This window comes from Xenopus laevis, chromosome 1S (assembly GCF_017654675.1).
Source record: "Xenopus laevis strain J_2021 chromosome 1S, Xenopus_laevis_v10.1, whole genome shotgun sequence".
In the NCBI taxonomy this organism is placed as follows: Eukaryota; Metazoa; Chordata; class Amphibia; order Anura; family Pipidae; genus Xenopus; species Xenopus laevis.
In genome coordinates, this window is record NC_054372.1 from 144,396,624 (window position 1) to 144,417,295 (window position 20,672).

At 40.4% G+C, this 20,672-nt stretch overlaps 1 protein-coding gene across 9 annotated transcripts in view; it reads right to left on the reverse strand.

Annotated features, from left to right (window-relative positions):
* LOC108707141 (autism susceptibility gene 2 protein) overlaps positions 1 to 20,672 on the reverse strand; it is a 279,082-nt gene that overhangs the window by 23,760 nt on the left and 234,650 nt on the right. For all 9 annotated transcript variants that reach the window (XM_018244147.2, XM_018244153.2, XM_018244149.2 and 6 more), the window contains 3 exons: positions 14,915 to 14,963; positions 5,052 to 5,436; positions 3,384 to 3,646 (listed from right to left, as the gene is read on the reverse strand). In XM_018244147.2, the coding sequence (XP_018099636.1) occupies positions 3,384 to 3,646; positions 5,052 to 5,436; positions 14,915 to 14,963 (697 nt within the window). The remainder of the gene's footprint in view (positions 1 to 3,383; positions 3,647 to 5,051; positions 5,437 to 14,914; positions 14,964 to 20,672) is intronic.

The following is a 20,672-nucleotide window of genomic DNA, read 5'->3' on the forward strand; positions in this document are numbered from 1 at the left end:
CTAGAGTAACCACTTGTACAAATGACGATGGGGTTCTCCAAATATACCATTTCTCTGGACTCACTTGCATCTCAAAAATATGACCCCAGACCCAGGGTCAAACTTAAGTGGGAAAGTAGTGGAGTTCACTTAGATCCCAATGATTGGGAAGAATTAGAAGACAGCCTCCATCTTCCTCTAATCAGTACAAGAGACAGGCTCATTCAATTTAAAATTATACACCAAACATACTTGACACCAAAAAAACTACAACTTATGGGCCGCCTAGAGCATTCTAGATGTCCCCACTGCAATTCACCAGATGCGCATTTCATACACCTCACATAGTATTGTCCTGTTATACAGAAATTTAGGAAAAAAGTAATGATGTTTTTTTAGCTGACAAATTTACTCCACCACAAGTATTGAACCCAGCTACCTGCCTACTGGGCGTAACAGATGCTCTGGTACCCAGAATACACTCAAGATTATTGATGAGAGCACTTTTGTTCTATGCCAGGAAAACAGTAGCCCTACACTGGATGGGACCAACACCTCCTACGCTTAAAAAATTGATTAATCTCATTAATTCCCAGCTGGAACTTTATAAGTTAATGTATATTGCCAGAGGCTGTCCACAGAAATTCGAAAAAACATGGTCTCCTGGGCTGCATTCACCCACAACGACTAAATAAGTCTACTGAGAAATGTTCTTTATATCCTTTTCATGTCTACCTTCTTCTTCCTTCCTTCTTTACTTCCTACCTTCTTGTTGTTAATGAAAACTCAATAAAAAGTTACTATTAAAAAAAAAAAGAATTGCAGTAAAAAACGCGAACTATAGCGAAAATGAAATAATCAAGTTTATCTTCACTATCCCTCTCTCAGCATCTGTTTCTCTTCATTCAGGAGTTGGGTGTCAGATGAATGATCCAACATATCTTATAGGGGGGCTCATTTTGCCTAGAAGATGTATTAGAGCTCACTCTATTAAATTTACCAGACATCATGTCTCTCTACATGCAGAATTTGTGCAAAAGGCAGCTATGTTGTTAGATTTTGTTTGTACTGGAATTAGTTGTTTGAATGAGCTCTAATACATCTGCTAGGAATGGAAGCCCCTCCTATAAGATATAGTGGATCATTCATCTGACACCCAACTGCTGCATGAAGAGAGAATGAAGAGATGCTTAGAGAGGGATGGTGAATATAAACTTGATTATTTCAGAAACAATGCAGAATTTTTAATTGATTGTATTTAGAAAGTTTCTTACTTCAGTATGAGGAAGCTTATATTAAACTTTCATTTTCGCAATAGTTCCCCTTTTAGAAAATACACTACTTTAAAAAAATAAAATCCCATTTTTACTTTCTTTGATGAAAAAGAAACCTATCTCCAATATACTTTAATTAAAAAATGTGTACCGTTTTTATAAGAAACCTGACTATATGCAGTGAAATTCTCCCTTCATTTACTGCTGTGGATAGGAATTGTCAGATGGTCCCTAACTGCTGAGCAGGGAAACAATCATACTTATGAAAAGCAGGGGGAGCCCCCGCCTTACTTACCAGCCACGCAGAACTCAAGCAGCTTTGTTTATGACGATAAACAAACTAAGCAGCCCAGACAACACTGAGCATGTGCAGGGTCAGGGTGAGGCAAAGATGTTTAACAAAGTTACAAGATGACAGCCCCCTGTGGCCAACTTTGAAAGCATAAATCATTTGTTGACAGGCTTGTGGTGCAGTAAGTTCATGCTTATGTTTAGTATACAAAATACAGCATTTCTAGCCTTATTCTATTTTAGACTTTCTGCTGGCTGCACACAGGCCCATGTATGAAGCCCTGTGATATATCAATCAGTGGGGTTATAGGCTGAATGTACTGGGTGCTGTTTCGCTTGAGTATGTGCAGTCAAGGTAAGTGTCTCACTTGTTTTTTGGCACTTAGTCTAGTTACCTAACCATTCAGGATGTGACAGATTAGCAGAAAGGGGAGTCTGGGTAGAAAGGGAGTTTGGGCAGCAGTGCAAATCAGGTTAAGGGAAGGTAGTGGGATGCAGATTGATGTTCAAGCAGTTGAGGGCTTACAAGAACGTTTGGGTCTGTTGAACAGAAGGAATCATGGCCATTCAAAATGTTGACTACATGTCCTACTGGTCCATAACAGCTTTGTGTACATTGTTCAACTACAACTTCCAGTGGCCCCTACCAGCCTTTTGTTCAACAGTAAACGGGGGCACATGTTGTTCACGCCTAGTCTTTTAAAACCTGGTGGAAATGTATGAGCCAAGCAAGTGTCCCACATTTTGTTCGGGTTGTCAAACATATTCCTTGTGGTGTGTAATGTTTCTGAAAATGAGATTCATGCATATTATTTTTCTGTTCTCTACTGTAGTTTAAGTCTTTGGATCATTTATTGCTAGAAATGTTCTGCTTTCATTACACATTCAGCACATAGAGCAACATGGGAACCCTCACATCATCTCACACCCAACAACATAATAATTACATAGATGGCCACCCTGCATTCCACCAGATCTTGCTGACCTATAACTCTCATCATTGTAGCAACAAAAGGCTGTTAGTGGGATGCTGGAGCTGTAGTACAACATATGAAAGGCCAAATACCCAGCCCTGCTATTAATCTCCTGGCTGGAAGTGCCAAAGCTTATCATGGCCTTGCCACATTTATTACTCCCCAAAATGACTGAAGATATCAGCTTAGTTTTCTGCAGGCCCAGTATTCATTGCAGCTGAAGTCATGTTGGACCATTATATATATTTAAACACTCACACACCCTCTCCATCTCACACAGATATATACTTTTTATACAAATCAACTAGACAGTTTTGCACACCAGCACTCTCTCTCTTTAAGGGGTAGTAATTCACTATGTGCAGGGGAGGGTGCAAAATTGCAGAGCAAGCCACCATGTTTCTTGCACTTTGTGCCCTGTCCTGTATAGAGAAATATTGGTGGAGCTCTTTACATACTCACTCACACACATTCTGTATCTCACATGCCACACACATACCCACTTTCACAGACACACAAGTACTGTGTAAGCATAATTTCACCTACACAATCAACCACAAAATTGTACCTATACTAAGCGCAATACAGTGTTTTTTATTTGTGATTAGTAGGGGTTATGGTCAAAATGTGGCCAGGACTGCTATAACATAGCAACTAGAAATTAGTATTTCTTAATCTAGAGCAGTCTTCAAAAGGAAACAAATATTTGATTTGTTGCTATGGGTTACTAGAGATGGCAAAATCTTATCCATGGTATTCCATAATACCACAACACAAGGTACATGGGTTCCAGGCACATCTTGGAAGATTCCATGTGAACAGAGTGTGTACAAAAGTCAATTGGTGGTAGAATAGAGGTACTTACCTGAGTATCCTGCTCCAGCAGGGTGTCCAGGAATAACAAGGCTGTTAGTGGGTAATGTTGGTGGTGGAGGCAGCGTGGGAGGGGGTGCAAACATGGCTGGGTGGTGCTGGGCCTGAGATCTGAGAGCAAAGTGCGAGGTAGCGAGGTTGGTAATGGGTAGTTGCAGGCCTGGCCCAGTTTGATGGTGTGGAGGAATCTGAGGTGATGATGGGTGGTGCTTGGGAAGGCTTATGCTTGCTGCACTGCTGGCACTGCTGCTCCGGCTGTGGAGAGGATGAATGTGAAAAGAAAGAATAATAATCAGAAATAAGACCAGAACAAACTGGGCATCTACAGACAGGCATCTGTAACATTAGAAAAATACTACTGTACTATCTGAGAATTAAAAAGAACTAATTGGCAAAACCAATCAGCTAAGTCTTCATGTTTGACAATAAATGTCTATTTTGACTACTTGAGTAACTGGGCTGTACTTATGGCAAATACCTATCAAAAAGAAATGAAGCTAGGGGCTCTCTAATTCAGTTGGCGCAGTAGTAAAGCTGGCCATAGACGCACAGATCCTATCGTATGAATCGAGGATTCGTACGATTTTCAGATCGTGTGTGGAGAGTGCCGACATCTTTCGTCCGGCGGAGATCGGCTGTTTGGGCGATCGGACAGGTTTGTTTTTGACCCGATCCCGATGGAGCCCATTGCGCATCGTAATCGGATCGTTCGCCATACGGCCGAACGTTCAGATTACCCCCGATATAGCCATGCTCGTTAATGGCATATTGGGGAAAGATCCGCTCGTTTGGCGTTGTCACCAAACGGGCGGATCTTTGCGTCTATGGCCACCTTAAGTCATTGTTGGTGTGGAGCTTAGTCATTCTACCCGCCCAATGAAGCATCTTCAGTAAACAATTTGAAAAGTTATAGGGGCAGATTTACTAAAGAATGAAGTGGCCGTCACTATCGAAAATTCACCAGAAATCTCATCCGCAGGCACATCGCTACTTACTAACATTTAATAACAGGCGACAAAATTCACTATTCGCTAGGAAAAGAGATCGTCGCTAGTACAGTTTCGTCCCCTATTTCCCTTAAGGGGAACGATCATTACTCCGCAGATTTACTAACTAACTTTACCTCTTTCACCAGAGTTTCCTTAGCCACCTTAGACCTGGCAAACTGATAAGATGAAGCTACACACTCCTCAATCTTATGTCAGTAAATAATTAGTGGCCACTTTAAGCATTTGCACCAACATCTCTAATAAAGATATATATATGACCTATATGTACCCGCCCTATTCAAATTGTCCTGAGAGTAAGAGTACTAATGAAGTTTAGTTAGGCAGAAATAAAAGCTAGCGAAACTTTTCTATGAAATGCTTGCGCTGGCAAATTAACATTAGCCAAACTTTGCCACCGTTTGGCTGCTGAAATGCAACTTTGCATTTTATCGAATTAGTGTAGTGGTAACGAATTTGCACCTGACAAAGTGGCGTGAAGTGTGGTGGATCGTTCTCTGGTAAAAATTCGCCCTTTACTGAATTTGCCCCATAGTATTAATGAGAAGCTAAAGGTAAAGTAGTGGTAGAGCTTTCCCAGTATGAGACACTTGCTCACTGATTATTCGGGCTCATTGCAGCACACTGGGCAAATGGAGGTCCAGCACTGTTACCTGAGGTTGGTGAGTCCGTTAAATGGCAATGGCTGATGTGCAGTATAGTTGTGAAGTGCCGGAATATGATTTTGAGCACGAAACTCTAGAGGCAAAACCTGGGGCTGAGACAATGGACGAGAGCGGGGACGAGACTGAGGCTGTGGGGTGAGACGTGGAGGAGCTGGGGGTGCAACAGCTGGCTCTTTCTTCACCAGAGGACTTGCCCGGGTGCTGGATGCAGGTGTGGAGGAGGCAGATGTGACAATAGCAACAGCTGGAGGTGGGGGACTTTGCACAGGTGGAATGAAGATTAACTCTGTATTCAACTCTTGGCTTCTCTCCAGCCCCGACACCTTTGGGTCACAGGCAGCCTGCACCTCTGTTTTATCATTCAGATGAGTAACTGAAAATAAACAAAACAAAATGTAATTAAAGTTTCCCAGTAGCTAAATGTTGATGTAGTTCTAGACAAAGGAGTACAACAAATTTGTAAAAGCTCTACTACACAAATATATATATATAAAATATATCATTAGCAAAATATCCTGCACTCCCAGGTGTTTATCAACCCCAAAGCATTGAAAAGTGGAGTGCGTACAGGTGAGACCCCAAACATTTCTTCTTGTTTTTGTTGGTAGCCCACAAGGGGCCCAATGTAGTGAGGCAATGTATCAAGATGGAGCTCAGATGCCATGATTTAGTACAGTGCTCTTTGCATGATTTCACCCTGTTCCACCATAAGAAGTTTGTAGGGTAATATTTAACTTGAGAACAATCAGCCATTTAAGATACAAGATGCTTTTCCTGCCTAAAAATCTCATATACATATGTACTATTTGAGAAACCCAATAAAACTGCTGTATCTATGAAGCCCCGCCCACAGCAAGATAAAACGACATGTACCTTGCCTTCACTTAATGCTGGGAGGGGTTAACTGGGGTAAGATTACAACTAGGGTGAAATGCTATTCTAGTTTGTACTTTCTGCTTCAGACAGAACAAAAGACTTCTGGGAGCTCAGCTCCAACTCCCATTTTGGAGAGTGGATGATTAGCCAGCACGGCTATATTGGGGATAAGATCCTATTGGCTCGGTCTCCATGACACTTCTTTGATTAGCAGGGGATAATTAGCTACAGCCAGGGTATCTTGACTTGTAATTTAGTCATCTCATGACGTTATCTTCACTGTATCTTAAATACCTTAGCTTACACAAACACAACTTCTGTTCTCTCTTCTGTTTCAATCAACTGACAGTTTATGTTCTAATTTGATTGAAATTCAATTTACTAACAGACTAATTGCTGTCATTGGCTTTTTTTAAAGGAATACATCAGTATTTAAATTGTTACTTTCTTTGAATAATACACCAGAACCACTTTTGCAGCACCAAGAAGCAGGGGAAAGAAAGAGGCAAGGTATCCTGTTTATAGTGTTGGGGTGTAACACCTTGAGTTTTGTTTTACATGTCAAAGCTGGGACAGTAAGGGCAATACAACATCCCCCGATTAAAATGTTTTATATAATTATTTTCAGTTTTTATTTTATTAGCACTTCATGTCCTAAACATTCCTTCTCTATAGGGCTATTCCACACGGGGAGATAGCGACGCGTTTGCGGTCGCGGCGACAAAGCGCCGCGACAGTCGCCGCGACCGGCGCAGGCGACAGTTTTGTATGGGCGCCTATGTAAAAACGCCTGTGCTAACCACACGAGGCGATGCGCTTTTCAACAGTCGCCTGAAAATGCCTCGCCAGGCTTTTTCAGGCGACTGTTGAAAAGCGCATCGCCTCGTGTGGTTAGCACAGGCGTTTTTACATAGGCGCCCATACAAAACTGTCGCCTGCGCCGGTCGCGGCGCTTTGTCGCCGCGACCGCAAACGCGTCGCTATCTCCCCGTGTGGACTAGCCCATAGAGTTATAGGCTGCTTGCAAGAACATCCAGGATCTAAATGTCATTCATGAATACTTGGCCATGCGCTTTAGCTTATTCCGACCATTAGGCTCTGTGTGGCATATTTAGGGTAAGGGCACACGGGCAGATGCGGGGAGATTAGTCGCCCCAGCGACAAATCTCCTCTTTTTTGGGGAGACAACCCCCCGAACTACCTTCCCCTAACTTCCTGCCGGCTATAATGAAAAATCTCCAGCGGGATGGCACTCGTGATGCTTCGTTTTCCGAAGTCGCGCGAAGTTTCATCGTGAGGCAACTTTGGAAAATGAAGCGCTGTGAGTGCCATACTGCTGGTGATCTCCCCGAATCTGCCCGTCTGCTTTGACCCTAAAAGATTGAAGCCAACAGACTTCAGACAGTCTGGCTGGACTGAAGTGGAAGTTAATTGCTGATGCTCCTGGTGAACAAGGATGCCTATTGGCAGATATGATCATGTGAGATTGGGTTGATATGTCTCTCACTTTTGTTCAGATATGCTCAGAAGCTCATATTGTTTAGTTTGCTTCCATTTAATAACTGCCATTGAATGAATTAAGGGCAATGTGAAAATTAAATCAATTAGAAAACTTTTTTGTTAATTACTGTCCATTTTCCTTAAACACGTCCCCCCCTTATGTAATAAAAGGCACTACGTTTGCCCAGGAGCAGTTACCCAAAGCAACTAATAAGATGTAAATGCTACCTGCTGATTGGCTGCTATGTGTTACTGCTCTTGGGCAAACTTAGTGCCTTTTATTACATAACTCCCTAAAATACACTGGCAGCAGCAGCCACAAAGGGTTTCTAAACATGTTTCTGTGCTACAAACTGCACACTGCTTCCTAGAAAGGGAACAGAAGCAGTAACTCCATGCAGCTCTTACTGTGGCCAGTCAAGGAACATTGCATAGAAAACACCATTCCTACAGCTGCCACTATCAATTACGTCTTCTTGTCATTGTAACTGACAGTTGGAAAAAGCAGAGCAGGCACTTGCCAGCCTTAATAAACTGCTCAGGCCTAGTGATGTTAGTGGTCAGACAGCTTTGGGCCTGGGAAGATCTGAGGACAAAGTGTGAGGTATTATACCCTGTAACCTTGCCTCCCCAATTAATATCCAATGGCACTCAGCTCCCAGCTCTAATTCCTGTCTATAGAATTTTTTAATTGGTCTTTATTATTTATATTTTATTGTTTTTGAATTATTTGCCTTCTTCTTCTGACTTTTTCCAGCTTTCTGTTTCAATATTTTTTATTGACATAGAAAAAATAGTATAACATACATAACAATATGAATGACATTGTCACTATGCGTATATAATGAGATACAGTAAGCATATTACAGTGAGAAAATGATATAAATAATAAAAAGAAAGGATTTGTACAGGTCATTCGTCTGTCTATCGTTGTATATTCGTTGTGTATTTGCATATGCAAATTAGGATTCGGTTCGGCCAGGCAGAAGGATTCGGCCGAATCCAAATCCTGCTGAAGCAGGCAGAATCCTGGCCAAATCTCGATACAGTCTGAGAGGTCTGGCATCCGGCAAATGATCAGCTTTAAAATGAAATAAAATCCATCTAAAAGTAATTTAATTGGCCAGACATGACTTATATATGTATTTTGTTTTATTTATGAATGGGGGAAGTTATATATATTATTTTTAATTACTTCACCAACACAGTGATACATTCCATTTAATATTAATTTATGAAAAATCTATCACTCTGTATCAACAAACACCACAATTAATTTTCGGTATTTTTTTATGGACATTTCTGAGAAAAGATCAAAGCATTGTGTGAATGCCATGGAGACTGTAAGCCCATTGGCAGAGGTGGGCATAAAAGTACCAGTGCTCAAGGCAAAAACTAGCTCTGGTTCCAGCGCTGCCCACTTGTCTAGGGGCTGATGTTAGTGAAACATGTTGGTGCTATATAAATCATCATAATGATATTTACAAAGGTACAAAATTCAGCTCGGTTGAAATGACTATTGCTATCATTTTACCAGATGTAACTTGGGTTGCCTAAGAACACATGAAATGCATTCCCAACAATTGACACCTACATGTGAGGTTTAAGGGAGGGAAGAGAGTTTATTTGTCTTGGCCTATTAGCATTAGAGGTTGGAAAGAAAATATTCTAGGTAAATGGCATCTTCCTTTGTGCAATTACAAAGTATTTTTGTATTTCAGCAGAAAGAGAACGAGCAATTCTGCAAAACTTTCACCCAAGTCCAGGACTGGGAGTATAAGGCCTGTTGCTCCTGTGTATTTTATTTTTTTAATGCTTTCCCTAACAAAGGAGCTAATAAGTGTGCAGTCATGTCTTGTGCCTGACTGTCTCCAAAATGGCATATATCAGTAGGCCTCTTAGGAAGGTCTCCCTCCGCTTGACTCCTACAGCTCATTCACACAAAAGGGTTGTAAATACAGCACCTGCGGTGTAAGCCTGGCGGCCAAGACAAGCTGTAGACAGAGATAAATTGATGAAGGCAGCTAAGCTGCAGGACAAGGGAGAGGAGGCATCTCTGGGGGAAGAGAACATCTGAGAGTGTGCATTTATCTCCATATTCTGAAAGACTGTCACAAGCTGTCTCGTGGCTTATGCTTAGAACAGTCATATATAAGTATTTATCCCTCTCAGGAATGAGCATTAGATTAATTCCTCTGGGGGAAGGGGTTTTATTTAATGGTAACTGATCAACATTTAGATGAATAACACACACTAACTGCAACTGCTCAGAAAGGTGAGCCACTCTGGAGAGGAAATTGTGGTTAGTAACCTACATTACGTGCATTTGACAGAAGCCCTGCAAATTCCCCCGCCCCCATCACACACGCACACAGCCATTTTGCTTGACAATACTTCCCATTTGTTGTGATGTGGTACATGATAGGTTACTAGGCAGTCAAGAGCTGAACTGAGAAGAGCAAACCACAAAATGTTGTACCGAAAGGGAGTCAGGTTTGCCGACTGTCACTTACTATTTCTATTGATTGTCATCCAGGCCTCTGAGTGAGTTATTAATCACAGCAATTAAATCATGAACACGGCCCTGGTGCTCATATTGAACCCCCAGCAACAGATCGATAGGAGCAAACCTCTAGAAGCAATTACTGTTGAGCATAATGCAGCTGCCTATTATTTAAAGCCATGCTGTGCAACTAGTCACAGCAACATCACCGTGCTGCAGATATGGTGCCCGGCTGTGGCTGTCAGTACAAAATCCTAATCACTATTCCGTGCAATGCAGCATGTCAGACCACTCTTTCTGTCACCATGCTTCCTTGCCCTGTTCTGTGCAATATGGAAACCATCTCTCACACACTGGCTCATCAGTTTTTGCACATCTGTGTTCTGATTCCTGATTTTTACTGCAGAATATACTGTTTTGTAATAAATAAATACATGATAAAAATATATATTCACATTATAAAAAATTGTACTAATATATACATGCAATGCTCATATAAGCATTTTAAGCATAATTATGGTTCTTATTCTTTAAACAGATCACTTGGCACCACTAAAATCCTGCATATATGAATGCAACCAACACAGAGAAAAATCGTGTATGGTGCAAAGACACAAAATGGAGGACTCTGTGTGGTTAACTTATTGTATTGTTGTTGGTGCCATCAAATCTTACTCGATTCTGTCATTTTTTTTTCTTGAACCTATAAATATTTTTTTAGTTGTAATATTGGTGTGTAGGCAGCCATCTCAGGTCATTTTGCCTGGTCATGTGCTTTTAGGGCTCTTACAGATGCGCTCCCCTGCATTCCAGTTTCATGCGTTCAGCCGCAGGGGAGCGCAGGAGTAGACGCACTGAATTCTTTTCAATGGGGCTGTACTCACACAGACGCATGTAAGCACCGAACGCAGGAAAAATGCAACATGCTGCGTCCGGCGCTTGCATGTGTCTGTGTGAGTACAGCCCCATTGAAAAGAATTCAGTGCGTCTACTCCTGCACTCCCCTGCAGCTGAACGCATGATGCAGTGGAAATGCTTGTCTGTAAGAGCCATTAGAAAGAGCCAGCATATCACAATATAAACTTCAGATTAGCTATTGTTTCTTCTTCTCACTGTAAAAGAAGCAGTTGTGACTTGGGTTAGCTGGACTTGGATTTTTACTATTGAGTGCTGTTCTCAAACGAGAGCGTTTTTAACAATGCAGGTGTCATGGAGTAGTTATCTTGTTACCTTCCCATTATTCTTTTGATAGGCTGCTGGGGGGGGGGAGGGGTGAAAACACTCCTACTTGCAGCGCAGTACTAAATAGTGACTGAAGTTTATCAGAGCACAAGTCATATGACTAGGGGCAATTGAGAAATTAAATACATGTCTAGCCCCATGTCAAATTTCAAAATTATATATAAAAAAATATTTTTGCTCTTTTGAAAAATGTATTTCAATGTAGAATTTTGCTGGAGGAACACTATTAACTGATGCATTTTGTATAAAAAAAATCCATGTTTTTCCAAGACAAAATCCCTCTACGCAAAGTCTACGCATTACATTTTTTGGAAAAAAACCATAACGTAAGTTTGCTGCAATGCTTGTCTGTGTCCCAACATAGAGGTAAGGGTTGAACATACATTTTGAATAATTGGTTTTATTAAGAAAAAAATCTTGCTGTTTGTTATTTCTTGAGCAGAAACATAAATCTTGCCCCAGATCACCAGTGCATATGCCTTTGCATAATGGGCTTTTGCTTACGGATACGCCAACACAGTCACAAAAAAAGAGTTTATTTCCCTATAGATCCTGCCTCATTTCCTTATAGGACCCATGATTTGAGTCTATCAGTATGGACATTAACAAGAAAAACTGAACATCAGCAAGATATATATATATATAGCAAGATATATATATATAGCAAGATATATATATCAAGAGTGTTGTTATAATTTATCAACAGCTAAAGTGCTGCAAGTTGGACTCCAATGCTACACCTGTTCTACCACAGACACCTCCCTTTAAGCTATTCTCCACAACACTCATCACTGGTTTGCCCTAAAATTGTAACAGCCTGAAGAAGTCTTCTCTATTCACACTGCCCTTGAGCCAGCGCCACAGATAACAAGAGAATACATATTTCACTCCAGTTCCCAGCAATTACCTGTAGATATTGAGGTTGGTAATGCTGACTCTCAAGTGTTTAATATATTTAAATCTGGCACATCTCTAAACTACTCCATGGTTATTTTCAGGTGTACTGAGCAAGAACGCCTGTTATTAAAATGTGCTCAACAGTCACAATCCCTAACAAGAGTGTATTATAAGAAGTATTGCCATCAGATTAAAATTAACAGGAACGGAAAGCTCAAATTCCCACAAAATAACATCCAATCACTGGTGTCTGCTGCTGAACTGGAAGATCCACGCCTGCCATGGGAAGTCAGTTGTAGTGATGCAAAAAGTTATTTATTTAGCTCAAAAAACACATATCAAACGGGCAACATTTTGGGCCCTCTGAACCCTTTATGAAGCCTCAGGCCCGAAACGTTGCCCGTTTGATATGTGTTTTTTGGGCTAAATAAATCACTTTTTGCATGACTACAACTTGGTGTGCTGCTGGTACAATTGACATCAGATTAAAATTTGGCCTGAATTTAGAGAGCAGCCAGATCTTCAGGTCTGAGTGGCTCAATCACAACTTCATTTAGGGTTCCAGTATAACGTTTAGTATGGTGTAGACAGTGATATTCTGAGACAATTTGCAATTGGTTTCCATTTTTTATTATTTGTGGTTTTTGCATTATTTAGGGTTTTATTGAGCGGCTCTTCAGTTTGCAATTTTAGCAAACTGGTTGCTAGGGTCCAAATTACCCTAGCAGCCATGCACAGATTTGAATAAGAGACTGGAATATGAATAGGAGGGGGCCTGAATAGAAAGATGAGTAATCAGAAATAGAAACAATACATCTGTAGCCTTACAGAGCATTTGTTTTTTTATTAGAAAGCTGGAAAGAGTCAGAAGAAAAAGGTAAATAATTAAAATGACCAACTCAACATAGATGGCACTTCTGGACAGGATTTATTGTAGCAGGTTGCTGGACACAGAGGCCTAACGCGTTTCAGGATGAAATCCCTTAATCATAGGCTAAGGCTAAGAGAATTCATCCTGAAACACATTAGGCCTCTTTGTCCAGCAACCTGCTACAATAAATCCTGTCCAGAAGTGCTTGTTGAGTTTGTCGTGGGATACAGTGGGGACACTGAGGACTGAGCACCTGGCAGGGGAGGAAAAAGCGGTTATCTTGAGTGGTCTCTATTTTTATTTTTTTAAATAATTAAAACACTATAGAAAATAAATAATGAAAATCAGTTGAAAAGTTGCTTAGAATTAGCCATTCTATATCATACTAAAAGTTAACGTAAAGGTGAACCACCCCTTTAACATGACAACCATTTGAATGTTCATGGCTTAAACCATATTCAAAAAGGGGGAATGTGTATGGAACTGCACTATGCTGCACATCCTGGTAAATGGCATTATACTGATCCACTGAATCCAGAAAGGAGATAGCACCTTGCTGGGTTAAAGAGAGCAATCCTATATTTTACAAGTTATTTTTATTTACAAGTTAAATGACAAATGAATGAAAAAGCATTTCAAATTCTAGTATTTTTATGACCACAGGAGGGCACTATTCATTGGGGAGCAGGAGTCACATGGTATCACTGATAAGGAACATTTCTTTCTTACTCAAGCACACACAAATAACCATTCCTATTCAGGATTACAGCATATTTAATAAATGGTAAATGAGAATGGTACACACTGTCCATTTCAGCTTGTGTGCAGTGTGTTTCAGATTATGTGACACTGTTTCAGATTTCCAAGAAGGAAATACAAGCCCTGTATCCAATCATATTTCACAGAAGCAAAATGTTTCAAGTATTTGCCTATAACATTTGTTAAATAAGCTTAGAAATCTATCACGTGTTATTAGTGCATGGCACTTCAGGAGAGACACCTAAACTGGAAATTTGGGTTAACCCCACAGTCTAACAGTTACAGACAGTATGCTACTAGCCAAGACACTAAATGCAACTCATTCTGGGATGGGGAAAATCCATAATTCACATACAAGTAGGAATGCATCGAATCCAGGACTTAGTTCGGGATTCGGCCAAGATTGAATCTTTTTAAGCAGAATTTGGCAGATCCTTCAAACCGGCCGAACCGAGCAAATTAGGGTCGCGGAGGGAAATTGCGTGACTTTTGTCACAAAACAAGGAAGTCAAAAAGGTTTTCACCTTCCCACCCCTAATTTGCATATGCAAATCAGGATTCGGATTTGGTTTGGTAATCAGCCGAATCTTTCGCGAAGGATTCAGGGGTTCGGCCAAATCCAAAAAAGTAGATTCGGTGCATCCATACATACACGATAAGTGATCAATCAGTTGCAGACTTTATGAAGAATATAATATTATTTTAAATATACTTGTTGTAGAAAACAAATTATTTATTATACAAAGCGGCAGTGTGTCCCAGTCCCAGAAATCAGTTATATCCGTTAAAAAAAAGATAATTTTACTTAATGAAGACAGTGTATTTCTAAGCAACTTTCCAATATACAAACGGTTTACATATCTAGTGATGTTGAAAGTATTTGTAAACATAATTATTACTGAATCTGACTCTTATTATTCCCTGCAAAACTATTTCTAACTCCTTAAACAATGTAGAAGCCAGCTGATTAGCAGACCAGACTTGATTTTTTCTACAATGCTTCAAGTGGAACCAAAGATCAGAAAAGAATAAACAAACAGTGATTTAAATTCCAATTACAAATAACTGAATATGTTAAATTAACCTATATATATTGAGACGTTGCTTTGAGTTATATGCTATCAAAGATATTTGCTCTAGTAAAAGAGGCGCAGAAAACAATGTCACTTCAGAGTGAAATGAATTTGTTTTTGACTTTCTTACCTGTGGAGACAACTGGTGAGAATAGAGTCTCAGATCCAACATTGGAGCCCTATAGGGGGAAGAAAGAGACAACAAGTTAATGACATAGTCTAATGCTTATGTACCTCTTTGTTCTCTTGTTGATATTTGCTTGTACTTCATAACAATCTAGTAAAGGTGGCCATACACGGGAAGATTAAAGCAGCCGATATCCATCTGTTGGATCGATTCTGCAGCTTATCTGCCTATATATGGGGACTTCTGACGGGTCTCCCCCGCCTAACAAACGGATCTTATCTTCCTTAACTCGGAAGAATGAAACCAGTGATTAACTGTGCTGCTTGGATTTTCAATACAGGCTTCAGCATAAGTGCCACTAAAGCATTATAGACATTCACAGTAACAGAGAAAGATGGATGGCCAAGATGAATATGAACGTGTGGCTGAAAGGCAATCTCAGCTTTTACATATAGGGTAAAATATAATGCATATTATGTATGTTTTTAGATTTCCATTTGTATAGATCAACCAAGATGCACAATGCCTGTAATAAATACAATGTAGTAAATGCTACAGATTCTTAACCAATGGTTTGTGACGCACAAATAAATCTCTATGCTTAATATGATGTTTCTTCCTACAAGAGAAAAGAGTCAAAACTTCAAAACTTATGTTTGTGTCACAAAGCTGATTAAATTGGGTTAATTTGGCCAAGAAGCACTGGCCAAGAGGAAGGAGGTCAACATGGGTGACTTGCAACACAAACATGGAAATAATTAGGGAAGCATCAGACAGTGGTAGGGATGGTGGCTCATCCATCATGAATGAGACTATGCTAGACTTTCTTGACATGGGTGAACAAATGCACTTTTCACATAAGTCATGACAACTATATAGCTGCACCCCCTCACTGAAGGCAACTGGAAATGTTCAAGTAAAATAAAAGAACTGGGAAGCAGGACGGTCTTTAATTTGGCCTTGAAAAGGTTATTTTAACCACCCAAGTCAAAAGGACATTGAAACTTGACTAAGATATGGGTGTAAACATGAGGCCCTCCAAAAGACTTTTATGACAACTGGTCTGTCCAAGGGCTCAAAAGACATTCTATGTATAGAATATTTAATAGAATTTTTTTCTATTACAATTAAAACAAAATCGTATACAGGGATGAGACCTGTTATTCAGAATGCTTGGGACCTGGGGTTTTCCAGATCAAGGATTTTCATACCTGAAGTCTACTAAATAATCTTGTAAACATAATAAAAAAACAATAGGCTGGTTTTACTTCCAATAAGGATTAATTATATTTAAGATGAGATCAAGTACAAGGTACTGTTTTATAATTACTGAGAAAAAGGTATCATTTAAAAAATTAGATCATTTGGATAAAATGGAATCTATGTGAGACAGCCTTTCCATAATTTGGAGCTTTCTGGATTATTTCCACACCATGCAGCAATATCTTCTGCCTTAGCACAAGCAATCTCAATACTCCAACTGAATAAGCATTTATTTCATTCATTTCATTAAACAGAGTTCAATGAAACAGATTTTATACATGGTTACACCACTTTTCACACAACTTTTGCTAAATGTTGCATTTTATTTCTATTCATTTTAGAATCACATTCCGATTGTGGAATGGAAAGTGATTAACATTTAGTCAATTTCAAATTGCTAGGATAATGTTTTGTTATAATGTTTTAATATAATTACACAGTATTTTCAACAAAGGGAGAAGCAGCACATGAGTTCTGCAAGACTTTTATAGGCAGGCTTCTCCACTTTGGTTTCGTGAGTAAAAACTTCACTGAGCAAGTTGGCTAATAGCTACATATATTAAGGCATTTTAAGCCTTATACCAAGTCATCAAGCAGTGTTCTCCCCAGGAAATAAATCCTTTAAGTGGAATGAAAATGTACCTGGGTGAGCAGAAATATATAAATAATAATGTGCCTGAAAGACCTGCCCCACCTCTTATAGACACATTTTTAGTGTGTGTTCTTTATGGCTTTCTAAAACGTGTTCTGTTATGGCAGGCACAGTTACAGCACAGGAGCCTTACAAAAAAAATGCCAGGACGAGGAAAATGTTATTTAACCTAAACGAAGAAATAACATGTTAATACCAGGAACTGCAGCATAGTACAAAATATCTGTGCACAAACCAACTTGACTTTGGGAAGTCTGATGGTAAACTCAGCAGGCAGCGGGAGGAGGTATCTTGGAATCAGAATTCCATGCTACAGCCCCATGTCTAATAGCTAAGCCCAGGCCCGGATTTACGGCAAGGCCGCATAGGCCCGGGCCTAGGGCGGCAAAAAAATAGGGGCGGCATGCCGCCCAGCCGCATTATGGGGACCCATTCAATTATAGCAGCTGCGCCGGCATTTTTTCGCCGGCGCGCTGGGGAGGTGAGGTGGGCGCTAGGACCGCCCGGCCACCTGGTCGGACCGCGCGGCCTAGGGGTGCCCCTCATTGAAATCCGGCGCTGGCTAAGCCCATGCATATTAGTGGACTTTCACCCTGGGTTTTCTACTGCTGAATCATCATTTTAATAAATATCCAATTGAAAGACAATCTGTTATTTGCCTCAGAGGGGGAAAAATTACTTCTCCAAGATGGTAATCGGACTAGTCTCTGGATCAACTTGTACTATGAGCTATTTCCCATAACCCTGTATTACCTCCTATGCTAAAAAGCCTTTCCAACCCCTTCTTAAAGCTATCTAATGTATCAGCCTGTATGACTGATTCAGGAAGAGAATTCCACATCTTTCTCACTGTAAAATAACCCTTCTAAATATTTAGAAGGAACCTCTTTTCTTCTGCGTCAGTTGAAAAGACCTACTGGTAAATAAAGCATTAGAGAGATTATTATATGATCCCCTTATATATATATACATAGTTCTCATATCACCCCTTAAGCGCCTCTTCTCCAGCGTGTACAACTCCAATTTGGCCAGTCTTTCCCCATAGCTAAGATTTTCCATACCTTTGACCAGCTTAGTTCATCTCTGGACCTTCTCTATTTCAATAATGTCCTGTTGAGTACTAGAGACCAAAACCGTACGGTATATTCCAGATGGGCCCTTACCAGTGTTCTATACAGTGGAAGAATAGCCCCATCTTCTGCAAATCTATGCCCCTTTTAATACAGCTCAAGCCTTATCTGCCCTTAAAGCTGCTGACTAACATTGCTTGCTACAACCAAGTTTATTATCGACAAGGACTACATGGTCCTTTTACATTATAGATTTTCCTAGTGCAGTCCCATTAAAGGTATAAGTGGCTTGGATATTTTTACATCCCAGGTGCATGACTTTACATTGATCAACATTGAATCTCATTTGCTACTTAGCTGCCCAGATTGCCAGTTTGTCAAGATCCTGTTGCAAGTGCCACATCCTGGATGGAATTAATTGGGCTGGATAGTTTTGTGTCATCTGCAAACACTGATACATTATTTGCAATACCCTCCCCATAGTCATTAAAGAACAAATTAAATAAAAGTGGACCCAATACCGAGCCCTGAGGGACCCCACTAAGAACTTTACTCCAAGTAGAGAATGTCCCATTAACAACCACCCTCTGTACCCGATCCTGTAGCCAGTTTCCTATCCACGTGCAAACGACTTCATTAAGACCAAAAGACTGTAGTTTAGAAAGCAGTTGTTTGTAGGGCACAGTATCAAATGCTTTGGCCAAATCCAAATAGATCACATCTGCATCACTGTCCAGCATCTTACTTACCTCATCATAAAAAGCAATCAAATTTGTCTGACATGACCTATCCTTCATAAAGCCATGCTGATTGCTGCTCATAATGCCATTCACTAGGATCATTGAAGGCAAGGGTGAGAGGGTGTGGATACAATTTGTTGGACTTCAAATAATCTTCCCACTACAGATGTCAAATTTACTGGCCTATAATTGCGAGTTTTAGATCTTAATCTCTTTTTAAATGTTGGAATGACATCAGCTTTCCTCCAATTCATACGTACCATAACAGATGAAAGCGAATTCGAGAAAATCAGAAATAGGGGCCAGTCTAAAACTGAACTAAGCTCTCTTAGAACCCAGGGGTTTATTCCATCTGGCCCTTGTGCATTGCACATTAATTTTCAGTTTTATGAACCATATGCTGAGTCAGCCACTGACTAGATTGAGCTGAGCCATAGGGATCTAAGTAATAATTCTGAAGCCCAGGCATTCTGAAAATGCAGAAGAAAATCTTGAAAAGGAAGTGTGAAAGATCCATTACAGGGGGCTGCATCCAGCGCTGGCTCCTTTCCCATGGCTTATCCTATGTTCAGCTTACTCTTTGACATCTTTCCAGCTCTTGCCCTTTCCTTTGCTTTTTTGCATATACGATTATCCCCTTCTTCCTTCTGCAAAATGTCACCAATTTGGTTCAGCCAGGGGGGCTATTGAAAGTTTTACCTCTAATAGGGGGAAAGGCATTTTTCAAGCTGTTACCACTTAACTGTACTGATACAGTCACTCTGGAGACTCAATATTGTTTACACATCCTGCTCAGTGGAATAAAGCAGTCCTGCCAGAACTCTGCCGGAGCTGTGAAGGAGACGTTTTCTCTCTGTTTTATGAGATTTCCTAAATTTGTGGCCGTCTCAATGGTCGTAAAAACAGCTGTAAATCAAAAGCGCTCAAGAAAATTGCAATAACAAGCGTAGAACTGTGCTGTGCAGAGCATAACGGCAGGCAGCAGGAGGTGGAAAGCACCGGCTGATTTAATACCAGCTGCGAGAAATTCTTGGCAGAGCAAGTTGAGGTGCAGTATTGGTGATGAATACCCACAAATGAATCCATGCCAGAACAAGAAGCATAGGGTCTCTTGTCAGTACCCAAGCCCTGTCTCTTTCCCCTCCTCTCAGTGCCCTGCCACAGTGAGGTCTTGTTCCAACAAGCTGCGTAAGAACTAGGCTTAGACAAATAACTGGGAAAACATAATACTGTTAAAAGTATTAGCAAAAAAAGGCAACTGTTCTTACAGTTTACAGCACCTCTTGACTGTAGATTCTATGGCTTTAACAGATTCTTCAGGGAGGTTAAAGCGGCGGAAAGACCTTTGTTAAGAAAACTATAAGGAAGGCCTACTTACATTATATACGACAAAGATTAATTGACTATAATGTAGTCAACTATGTATATAAACACATACCTATTAGAACAATGGAGTCTAGCTCAATAGTTAATCTGTAAGGACTACATATACTGTATACATCAGCCTACATTTTAAATCTGAATGTTAGGTTCTATTTTATTTAGAAAGTATCCCAAATATTTACTGCCATAAACATCTTGTACTTCTTTTGTGCTTACTCTGAATGTGATGAGGATTAAACCAGGCAGTAATTAACTCTTAGGGGGTTATTAATCAAAGGTCAAATTTCTAATTTATGTGTTCTAGGGTCAGAGCACGCGGTCAGATTCAGGGAGATAAGTCGCCCTGCGACAAATCTCCTCTTCTTCAGCGCAACTAATCTCTCCGAACTGCCTTCCCCCTGCCTTCCAGCTGGCTAAAATGTAAATTGCTGGCTGGATGGCACTCGGCGTGATTCATTTTCCGAAGTCGCCCAAAGTTTCCTCATGAGGCAACTTCGGAAAACAAATTGAGCCGAGTGCCATCCCGGCGGTTTACATTTTAGCCGGCAGGAAGGCAGGGGGAAGGCAGTTGAGGGAGATTAATCGCCCCCAAGAAGAGGAGATTTGTCACCGGGCGACTAATCTCCCTGAATCTGCCTGTGTGCCCCTGACCC